This window comes from Thermobia domestica, chromosome 13 (assembly GCF_964235325.1).
Source record: "Thermobia domestica chromosome 13, izTheDome1.hap1.1, whole genome shotgun sequence".
NCBI lineage: Eukaryota > Metazoa > Arthropoda > Insecta > Zygentoma > Lepismatidae > Thermobia > Thermobia domestica.
This window is the reverse complement of record NC_137466.1, coordinates 50,538,311-50,550,815: the sequence shown is the minus strand read 5'-3', so window position 1 is coordinate 50,550,815 and position 12,505 is coordinate 50,538,311. Positions and strand designations below refer to the sequence as shown.

The 12,505-nt window shown below is 35.5% G+C and overlaps 1 protein-coding gene across 2 annotated transcripts in view; it reads right to left on the bottom strand.

The window, feature by feature from the left end:
* The window catches only part of Start1 (Steroidogenic acute regulatory protein-like), a 251,063-nt gene that overhangs the window by 197,799 nt on the left and 40,759 nt on the right, over positions 1 to 12,505 (bottom strand). The window contains exons 1-2 of one of the 2 annotated variants that reach the window (XM_081735712.1): positions 6,534 to 6,673; positions 1,712 to 1,821 (exon numbers count right to left, since the gene is read on the bottom strand). In XM_081735712.1, the coding sequence (XP_081591838.1) occupies positions 1,712 to 1,808 (97 nt within the window). In that variant the 5' untranslated portion in view covers positions 1,809 to 1,821; positions 6,534 to 6,673. Of the gene's footprint in view, positions 1 to 1,711; positions 1,822 to 6,533; positions 6,674 to 12,505 lie in introns of those variants that run through there. The other variant, XM_081735713.1, reaches the window with a different exon arrangement.

Here is a 12,505-nt window from a genome sequence, read left to right as displayed (position 1 = left end):
ATAAACTGCGTACATACGCTTCTATTTCATGGTTGTTTGTGTTGTGTTTTCAATCCGAATAATACAATGTACCAGACTAGTTTTCAGGAAGAGAAAGGTATGCACATGTATTAAACATACTATAGTAATATTTTCTAGTACTGTAGTAATATTTTTATGATTACTCTATATACATTATTTATAAGTAATATCGTGCCACTGCTTATTAAAATTTTATAATCAAGTAATTAGAGATCCTATTCTAAAAATACACAAATCACACTTATTTTCTGTAAGTTGGCCACCTGTCTAAGTTGGCCACTTTTCGATGGAACCGATGGTGGCCAACATAGACAGGTTTCACTGTATATAATTATACAGAAATTTGAAGATATACAGACGTACACACTTGTATTATAAAAAATACTATATTAATATTTTGCAAGTACATATACTACACTGACATCAAAATGTAAATAAGTGTAACACAATCACATACTAGAAATTTAGTTGGAAGTGGTAAGACTTGCCAGTGTAGAGGTAGTAATAAATCACACGAAGAAATACAGAGACATGTCTTAAGTAAATACATATCTTGAAATATAATGGTTAATATTCATTGTAATTTGTTTGTTATTCCAAATGTAACAGTGTGAAAATTAAGTAATAATAATAATAACGCCGTGATCCAAACGAGAAAAAGAGTCGAGTGATTTCGAACGTGGTCTGATAATCGGACAATGCAACTTCGGAGCTAGCCAAAGACTTATTTCCCGAAACCTTCAGATTCCAATACCCACCCTCAATCGGGTTATTACCCAGTTTAAAAAAAACAAAAGGAAAGTGTGAGTCCACTTTCTGGCTGAGCAGACCCAACGCTACGCCACTTGGCGGGCACCAAAAGGTGTGTGGAACAAATTCTGGCATAAGATCTGAATGAGAGCCGGATTATAGCTGCCAGATATCTGCATCAACTAAACTATTATGGAAGAGAAATCAGACGTAAACTCTTGCTAACTACTCTGGGCAACACATATGTGAGACAAGATGTTAACTTCTGAGGCCAGGTAATTTTCTCTGATGAGTCCACATTTTCCCAATTTCCATCCAGGCGATGCAACTAGGTTTAGAGACTCCAAAAATTCCACTTGGATTGCTTACAACCAACGACCAAACATGGAGGGTTTTTACTGATGGTGTGGAAGTTCTGGACGTTCCGAGTAGCTGGAATACGTTGGCATACTCAAATAGCGCTGTATACATTGACATTTTGCAAAGAGATTTGCTACCGATATTTTCCACTGGGTTGCTCTCAAAAACAACTCTGTTTATGAACGTGGCAGAACAAAATGCCCTAGGTCAGTCAGTCACCGGATATTAACCGAATCAAACATGTTTAGATCGTGCCATCAGACAGCGTACCCAAAAATCCGCTTTCCGTGATGAAACTTCTTTAAGGTTTGCATGAAGAATGGGCAAGAATGCCCCAAATAAAAATGTAATTTCATGCACCAACGAATTAAGACTTTGTTTCAAATTAAAGGTCGATCAGCAAGGTATTAATAGGTATGCTTTGGTTACCATTTGATTTCTGTATCCACTGGGTGCAGTTCAATAAAGGGAAAAAAATATAAATAGAGGTGTCTACGTACTTATGACATGTCTCTGTCCACGTTTCCAAATACACATATTATATCCAACATGTTCTAATCTTCAATATACTGTAACTTACTGAGATCAATCGGTCCAACTGGCTGTTGGTGACTTGAGGAACTGGCAGTTAGCATATTCTCAGCAGCAACTCTGGCCAACCTTTCACGTTCACCCATTTAGACTGGTAAGCTGAAATAGATACAGTTAATGAGTAACTATTAATAATAACTAAACTGTGGAAGAAATTACTTTATGGTAGTTCGTCTTCCATGTGCTGCTGTGTTCCCAAGTGAGGCAAAATGCTTAATTACCGCTCTCACACGAAACTCGTTCAAAACGGAAGTTTCAATTTCTATACTCGCGATCCAATAATAAAACTACCTACTATAGATTGTCCGATGTATTTCTAAAGCAGCCTCTCTAACTGTGCATGTACTTTTACTAGAACGGTAATTACGCTTTCCTCCAATTAACTAGTACGCTTATTAGCTAATTGTCACCACGGAAATTTAAACAGTCAACAAATTTCTTCTGCAGTATAATACTGTACAACCAACTTTAGAAATGTACCGATATATCGGTATCGATGATATCGGCCACTTTTGGGAGTATCGGTACCGGCAAATGGACACCGATACCTTTTCCGAATTATTTTCAATTTGTTTAATATTACAGTACCAGTGACACTTATATTTTATCGGTTGCTTTTAGACTTAAAGTTGATCTAAATTATTATTAGAGAATCCATAAGCATAAATAGCAGTAAAAGCATAATGGAATTTTTCACCTATGGTTGGTACCATATCTGTGATTTTGACCACTTTACATATCCAAATTTGCAAATCGTATAAGCATAATAAAACATAATTTACAGAAATAAAGCATAATGCTTAATGCTTTTTATTCTAGAATCCTGTGTATGTGTACAATAAAGAAAAGTTGTCAATATATTTTGTGCCCAAAAAAAAAAAAAAAAAAAAAAATGATCAACGAAGGCTGTTATCAATGCCGCCAACAATGGAAATCAACTGCCAATTGCCTTTACGCGTAACAATGGAAAGTTCGAATTCCTCCTCTTTCTGCACCTTCCGCTCAGAAGGATTTTTTTTTTTTTTTTTTTTTTTTTGTATGTTTGTTTGTTTCCTCAGTTTGTGTTAAAAGACGGGCAAGACTGGTTGTGCTTATTCCAAGATGTGAAAATCAAAAGTATATACAATCTCAGAGAGTAAGATAATTCTCAACTGCTCATTTCAAAGTAGAAGGCGGTAATCTATTTTGTACTCTTCGTTCTGAATTCATTAAATATGAGAAGTCTATTGTGCAGATACATGTTTCTTCTCCGAAACGCCACACAAAATGAGGTAGTATGTTGTATTGATGTAATTTTTAGTGAGAAAAATGAATAGTTTTACATACATTTGTAATGGTTGCGTAATAAAAACGAGTAAAATAAATCAAATATGTAATAGAAATGAGTAAAAATGAAGTATGAATTCAAAGAACAGCATATTAAAGCACATTTTAGGAAAAAGCATAATAAAGCATAATGTGATGAAAAATAAAGCAAAATATACAGCTGTATAAATCATTTGTACAATCGATTTCTTTATGCATGCGTACGCCTTTGCTTTGCACTACTCGTATTCAACTTATATTTTTAGTCCCTCGATGCCAAAATAGTGGTGAAGAAAAGCCAAAGGTACTCAGTCAGGATCCTGGGTGCCCGAAGAAAATTTTCTAAGGGGGGCATTCCATGGTTGCTATATTATGTATACATTTTCGTCAACCAGGGGGGTCCCATCCTGCCCTCCCCACATGGGCGCCCATGGTCAGGATAGCAGACCCGTAATTCGAAATCCAACGGGACAAGAGGTTTCGATTCAGAAGAAAATGCTATGGAAGAAACATACACGACGCTCACATTGTCATTATTTTCTCCTACTTACTAGTTAAAAACAATTAGTTCTAAAGTTAATAAATAATTTTATCGTTTCCGACTTCGCTTAAATAGCCCTCTTATTTTTTTATGGTATACACAGCAACACCTGGTTCAGCATGCATAATTTTGTAAACAATAAAAAAATTGTAACGGTAGTATCCGTCTGCATTATATGTATGTAATAGAAACTTAAATACAATGTAAGTATCAAAGTACATTATCACTAAATATCAATCACTGACTCTTAGAATTAAGTTTTAAGTTTCCACTATGTAAGTGTTTGCCGCTTTTTAGTTCATTTTATGTGAACCGGATTAAATTTATTTTTGTGTAGAACTTAATATGAAATTCTGCTTTTTGTCTTTGTATGTCAAATTTTGGCCTTATATCTAATATATCATATTACAATGTTGATCATTTCATTATTCTGAAAATTCCTGATAATATATATATATATATATATATATATATATATATATATATATATATATATATATATATATATACGAAATGGTCCAAAAGTATCGGTATCGGGTAGCGGTGAAAAAGTGGTGTCGGTACATCCCTACTACATTCATAATAGAAAACAATTTTGAATTATGAGAATAAACCAAAGTAGTAACTTAATCTTCATTTGCATCTGATCTTGAAAAACTGTAATATTAGAAACAAAGTTTATTATCCTTTTGGTCATTATGAATATGCTCTTTGTATCACATTACGAAACATTCCAATCAAATGTATGAGTTAAGTTGGTTAAATAACAGATATATATATCGTAGTTAACTAATGAATTGAACGATTCTGTCATTATATATATGTATCACTTATCAGATCTCCGAGACTATTAGGCATGCAACCTTGAAATGATGTATAAATAGCCTTGTACCCTAGGCTGCCGATAAGACGAGATTCTATGTTCCTTAAAAGGAAAGAGAAAACTTAAAAGTTGTTATGCCGTTCTCTAGATCTTCAAAAACTACTAGGCATCGCCGTTCATCAAACCTCGGAACCAGGTCATGTATAGGGGGCTTGAAATTATGTGCACATTCTCTACTTGAACCCTTGACTCAGGATAAGACGGAATTTCGAGAAATGTGATCCCTAAGAGAGAAAGGAAGCGTGAACCCTTTCTTCGATTTTTTATCAGATTCCCGAAACTGTTAGACGACATATGGAGTTGAAATATTGGACAAATATCCCCACTGAACTCCTGATTGAGAATTAAGATGGAGTTACGAGCAATTACAAGCAAATCAACCACAACTTTGGTATTTATATAATAGTAAAAAAAAAAAAACGTTACTGTAAAACAATTCCTTAATATTAAAATTTACCCGAGTAAGATTTTTTTTTTTTTTTTTTTTTTTTTTACAGTTGCGCTAAATTTGTGCTGTCCCTATTTAACCCCTCCCCCTGCTCCCGTTATGGCAACTCCCAAGAATCAAAAGAAGTGATCAAACTTTCTATTTCTACTCTTTATGATATAGGTGTAAGACAGAAAATAGTTTCAATTTTAATTGTTCGGAACATGAGTTATAATAATTATTAACAATGAGTTATTATTAATAATGAGTTATAGTTAACAACAAAATGGGCGCTTTATCCTTTTTGCAACATAATGCTGTAGAGACTTACACAAAACGCACATAAAGGAATATGAATACAATGATGCAGTAGTCAGCCTAATATTAACAGAAATCAGCGAAATTAATATTTTTTTTCGAAAAAAAAAGATTGTTCCTCTTGAACTAAACACAGGCCCATATTAATTTTACTATTATAAGCTAGAAATGAAATCTTTCAGTTTAACGCCCCACAATTATGCTTTTAGGCTAAGAGAAACAGATGATTAAAACAAGTGAATCATTATGGAATTAGTAGAATTAGAATGTGGGAGGAAATTGGAGTACCCGGAAAAAACCTACGGACACCATGTTGTCAACCACAAACTTATTTGGCCAGGGATCCCATGCTTAACAGGTAACTGTTCTACGACTGAGCCACCGTGAGCCCTATTGTAATCCAGAAGACGATCGTGACAAGGTTTATTACTATACCGCAGCCGTTCTCGACCTTTCTTTGTCCCAGCAGTTTGGATTTTTGAGTGTACCCAGGGCACAGTAATATATGTACTGGCAACACTGAGGCAGATTCTTATTAATAATAGTCTAAATTCTTGGGTATCTCTGGGAAATAACTTATTTTTAGGCCATTTGAATTTTCTTTTTCACATTTATATTCAATTATATTACGTGTATATATTGTCCACCTTCATTGTCACATTTCTTCGACCGTTCCGGGCAAGGTTCTAGAACACAGGTTCCCTTTTCCATTTAGCTGTAATAAAGACAGAAAACAACGAACCCTGTGGGGCTCTAACCCGTCTTCACTCACTCACGCTCGTTCGGCAATACTATGTGAATTAATTCTTGAACTTTGGTACAGAAAGGAACCAACCTAGCTACTAACCTATATCGGAGGACCAGTGTTCTAGAACCTTCCCCAATTGCACAGTGCATAGGCGAACCCCAGGCTGGCGCGTTAGTGGAGATGTGTTCGCTAAAAGAAATTCATGCTTCCTCCGTTGATTCGAACCCTTATATTTATCGCCTTAAATTGACATTCATTAATCTGCTACAGTAGTAACGAAGGTATTTTACAAGATTTTACGAAACCGACTATTTGATTTGCTTCACTTTCTTATTGCAACAGAAGTTGGCTCTACACGCATGTCCCTCATACTGTTTGTCCTTTTAAATTGTTTCAAAGAATGTCACTTGTAAGTTATCCTGCTCCTTATAACAAAAAACGACAATATTCACTAGGTAAAAATATATTTCAATCTTGCAATTATAAAAACCTGAGGTTCTACAATAATAGAATTCGCTGGTTTTCTAAGATAAAATCTTACAATATTTATTCACCTTCCCGATTTACATCGCTGCACTTTTACACATACCTATTACTAATTCCAGCTAATGCCCTGGATTTATAATACACGTAAATAACAGATATACCATGCCACCTCGCATGAATCACAAAATGACAAAACTTTTGACAACCTTTGTTCACCACTCAAAACAACAAACACTAGCTTCACGTTCTATCAGATGAAAGCCCAGTGTTGCAATCTAGCAGAGTATTATTGTGACAAAGATCTGTAATTGTAAATTATTTTTCTATAGTTACATGCGAAAACGTGATAGAATTCATTGAAGTTCAACGTCCCTTTTCAAGTATCACAGTTATATTGGATCTGATTTCTCGCTTAAAGTGAGATCCAAACCAATATTCGCATTTGTATTGAGCTCATAGGAATGTGGTTCAAAGTATTTAGACAGTAAAAACAGGAAGGGGAAGAAGAATATTGCAATTAACAGGGACGTATTTTACATTCTTGCCATCCCGCGACATTAAAAAGTGCCGTCCCATCAATAATCAATAAATTGCAGTGCAGAGAATATGAGATAGTGAAGTGAATAATCAATATTTAATTGGAAGTGGATGAATTAAATTAAATTTGTACTTTTACGTCATACGGTAATACCTCTCAGTCTCAAGGAGGCAGATAGTTAAGTTAACGTTTGTGAAATAGTTATAGGAATGAGAATGTGGAAGGAAACTATAGTGACTTCCAAGAAAACTTGTGGATACGATTTTGTTCACTACCAACTCATATGGCATGGGAATCACAGGCGTGCGCAACGTGAGTGCCATGTGTGCCTTGGCACCCCATTAGACAAACTTTTTTCATGTAGAATTATTACAAACTGAGAGAGATTACGTGTAAATTATTTCCCGTCTGCATGTGTGCCGTGCGTCGCCGACGCAGCGTCAGATGCAATGACGCTATCTTTTCTTAGGGGAGGGGGATGACGACATTCCATATGGTGGTACTTTAGATCTGGCACCCACATTCCCAATGTCCTGCTCACGCTAGTGATGGGAATGAACCAGGAACCAATCATAACTGAGACGAGCGCTTTGCTACTGATCCATCATGCCCTTCCTGAAAAAAAAAATGAATAAAATAAATAAAATAGCTGAAGCGAGCTCAGTAACGCTTCTATCATTCATCTCGAACGGCGTTTGTGTGTCTGTCCTTCCATCTGTTATATGATCACTCTCGCAAAATTTATCCGTTTTTATTGAAATTTGGTGTGTGCCTTCCTTTAATTTCCCGAATCAACTCCACTGTTTAGGGATGCAATCAATCATGAGTAAGACCATAAAAGGAGGTAAAATAAAAATATTATTTCCCGCTAGAGATAAATGCTCTACCTTTCAGCTACTATGTGAATTAATGAACGTTGTCAACTGCAGAAAATTCTTGAACTAACGTAACAATAAAAAGAGTTTTGAAATTACGATTAAAGATTATGATGTCAACAATAGAAAAAGAGAAATAATATGGGTGTACACCAGTGGCCTATTTAGGATTTTGTTTCGGGGAGGGGGATATGACAACACGTGAATAAGTACTTACATTTTTCCTTAGAAATGGTAAGAAGGATTATTGTTATACGTGGAATTTCTATACGCCACTGGTGGTTGAAAATGATATGACGCTTGTTGTGAAACCTGAAAACAAATAATAATATGTTAGAAAACTGGAGGAAGGGGAATGAAGAACATGGGATGGAAATAAATGTCAGAAAGACAAAAGCCATGGTGATTGGAACGAAGCAGTCGGTGTCAAATATAGATGTAGGAGAATAGAATGTAGAACAGGCGACTAGTTTTCGATATCTAGATAGTATTCTTTGTGATCATATGAAATGCGAACGTGAGAAAAAGCAAGGATAGAAATGGCGAAAGAGGTATTTAGGAGGAAGAAGAGTGTTTTGTTATTCCTTGAATAAGTAGTTGAGAAAAAGACTCATAAAATGTTTCGTGTGGAGTATGGATAATACACAAAATGGATTAAGAAGATTGGAAACTTTTGGAATCTGTGCGTAGAAAAGAATGGAGAGAATTAACTGGGTCGAGCGGAAAACGAATGAGAGGGTGTTAGAAATTGTGGAGCAGAAAAGAACAATTTTGAATGTAATTGAAAAGAGGAAAAGTTGAGTTGATTTTGAGTTTAACGTCCCTTTCAGCAGCGAGGCTATATGGTATGTGAACCTACTGATTAACGTGGAATGCTAATCACATGAGCTCCCGCCTGGAATCGAACCCAGGTCTCCCACGTCAAACACGCGTACGCTAACCGCTTAGCCACGAAAGAACTCTGAAAAGAGGAAGAGAAACTGGATGGGATATGTATCATGAGGAACGTGCTAGAGTGTATGGTGGCAGGAAAGAGAGGGAAGGAGCGAAGAAGGCTACAATTAATGGACGGTATCAAAACAGAAAAATCTTATGTGATGACGAGGAAGTTAGCCGAAAATCGTAGAGCATGGAAGCTTTTCTGTTGCAGCAAGTGACCTGCCAATAATGGCAGAATACCTATGATTATCAAATTAATAACTTAAATGAATAGAATAAAAAAAAGAAAGAAATGCGTAGATCAAGATTTTTTTTACCAATTCTAATTTTTCTACATATCCCTGTACTATCCATATAGCTCTATCGAAGGCTATTAAAAAGACGTTTCGCTTATCTGCAATTCAGTCATAATTGAAGGCGTATATTATATAGAATATTTGATTTTAAACGGACGAATCTCACTGATTTACGCCTAATTAATATATATGATTAAGGCAAATGAATAATAATGGAATAATTAGTGAAATGAGAATGTGGGAGGAAATAGGAGTACACCGTGAAAACTCACGAACACGATGTCTTCCACCACACTCTTACTTGGCCGGGGATAGAAAGGCCCCCACCCACCAAAGGTAAGCGTTCTACATGAAACCAACCTGCCCATCCACAAAGAAAGTACTGATACGGGTTGTAAGTTACGCATATACAGTACTTACTTGAAAAAATAACGATCGTAAGTTACATCTTCCAACTTATGTAAGTTAAAAAAAAAAAAAAAAGAGTTAGAAAGTACGAAATCTACCCAACTGTATTGTTATTTAATTTTATGTGTGTAATCATTAAATAATTTTTATACATCGGAACATAGTAGTGCAGGAGCGTGAAAATGTACTCTGAGAGTAAACCCCCACGTTCATTGTGTATCTCCATTATCTAAGAACGACATTGAAATTATAAGTGGAAGAATTACTTAAGCCAAGCTATTAGTAAGAAAACATTTAAAAATGAAAAAGGATAAGAACAGTTAAGAGTCAAATACTTTCTGAAATCGATTACATCTTATAAAACAATAGAGAAAACTTAAGCTGTACTAGTATCATTACACCACTTATGGAGACACTGTACGCCGCGCATAGAAGACTTCACTTGTTATCACTGTTGCAGTAACTGTACTTAGGAATATGCTAAAGACCAAGCTGAAAATAGCATTAATGAAAACTGATGAAGATTTAACAGATGTGGAACGGTGAATGCCAACTTTTAATTTCTTGGGATGATTTAAGCGGACCGCAATGCAACGCAAATAATGCAGTAAGTAACTATTGTGCCGATTATCATCAATAAGATGTAAAAGAGTTGCATGCACGCAAAACGGGTGCGGAATGAGGCTCCTAATGACTTTTTTTTTTTTTTTTTTTACTACTACACGACTCAACATTCGAGTAATTACTCCAGGCGGTAGGTCGGGGGAATCACCCCCGGAACAAATCTCTCAATGTGCTGGATAACGCATATCAATGTTTTTGTAGCACAATTTGTGTATTGAAGCTCCTGTGTATTGAAATTCTCCCCGGGGAAATCGTCTGAAATTATCACTGCTCACTCGTAATTATTAATAACAGTCAGTGGCATAGGGAAGGAGAAGACCCAGGGGTGCCCGCCCCCCAAAAGGTTTCCGATAATGTACTGTGGTACTTTGATATTTGTAATTTTTCGAGTTTTCCAAGAATCCCTGCTGTTCAAATGGAAGAATGGAGAGAGAGTGAGGAGGGCCTATATGCATATGGTGACCTTACAGTTATTGAGTTGATTTTGAGTTTAACGTCCCGTTCAACAGCGAGGCTATATGAGACGTGAACCTACTGATTAACGTGGAATCTGAACCACATGAGCTCCCGCCGGGAATCGAACACGGGTCTCCCACGCCAAAGGCGCGTTTTACTTTTTGGCATAGGAGTGACTACAGTTTTCACATATATTCTTTGAACCAAAGCCATAGTTTGCAGACTAAGCTAAACAATACTGAAAAGAATCAATTCCTTTCAAATTATAAAAGGAGGTTCCGAAAAAAAAATCTTTACCTTAGTTCAAGAGTTAGGAGGGAATGGGCATATTTGAGCCCAAGAAATAATTGACCTCAACAAAAATAACAAAACACGTGACCTCTCATTATCTGTTTTGAACATTCTCGGGCGTTCCCAATAGGATTAACTACAGCACAAAATCTCTGTTTAATAGCACACGAGAATCAATTGATTTCGATAAAAGCTTAGCACCTAATTTTCTTAACATACAAGGAAAAAATAGAAAGAAAGAAAGAAAGAAAGAAAGGAGAAATAAAAATAAAGATTTTCCTTTGTTGTTTTGGTTTCATTTAGTTTATAATATTTGAGGGAAAACTGTTAACAGGAGTTGGCAGGGCCAGATCCAGGACGGAGTTCTGGGAGGGCGGTGGGTTGTAATACTGCTACTTAGAGCTACTTTTAAGAGCTCCAAACTCTGGGATGGGTTTTATTTATATATAAAATAAGAAAGTTTCCTCTTCCGGAAGGAGACAATCGCCTTCTCTGGATCCGCTCCTGGGAGTGGGTGAAAAACAATAGTAAAGATTTGTAGCGTGTGACTGTCACAGTAATATCTGATGTTTGATAAGTTAGAGCAGATCAGAATATTTGCTCGAGTTATACGTGTTTAGGTTCTCTAAACAAGAATTTACTTTGCAATTGCAAATTGTCGGAATATTTTTACAAAAGTGGTTAAAGCGGAAAAAAGACAATTGTGTTAATTTTGGTGAGGAAAATGTGCAAAGAAACCAAAAAAAGAACGGAAAAATCTAAACAAGGTATTAATTCAGACGAAGACTCGAAAAACGTTTTAGAAAAGTAGCTAAAACGAAAAAACAAAAAGGGACAGTAATGGTGCTAATTTTGGCGAAGAAAATGTGCAAATATAGCAATCGAGAAACAACGAATATCTCAAAAAGGCAGTAATTCAGAGAAATATATTATTATTATTATTTTATTATTAAGCCCCCAAACAAAAATCCTGACTACGCTACTGATAACAGTTATATTAACATTACAATTATATGACATACAGTCAACACACAATTTCATCAATATTTGTATCAGTACTTGTAGTACAATCATTTAGCACACAGAAACCTTAGGGTCTAATATTTTACATAATAGTCTTATTAACAATCGTGAAATATTTTAATAGTACAGGAAAAATTGACTAAAAAAGTGTTATTCTGAAAAAAAATTATTCCCAATATGAAATTTTCGTCAGGGGTCACATTTGGTATTGGATTTAAGAATCTAATGAGTCCATAAAAATTCGAGGGGGAAGTCGTTTTATTGAGGGGGAGGGGGAAATCGTGAAAAAATGAAAAAAAATATTCCCAACATGGAAGTTTGGTCAAGGGTCACATTTGGTATTGGATTTGAGAATCTAATGAGTCCATAAAAAATCGAGGGGGGATTCGTTTTTGGGGGGAGAGGGGGAATTCGAGGAATAGTAAAAACTTAAAAAGTATGTCATATAGGGTGTCTGCTAATAGGTTTTGAGATACGCTGAATCGATTAAAGCTAGTATCAAATTGATAAAACAAGTAGTTTTTAATATAAAAATGTTTAGTATAAATACGTGCAGTTGTTTTTTGTGATGGAGAATAGTTCAATATCAGCATAACGCTTTTTGGACAATCTTGCAATTCTAATG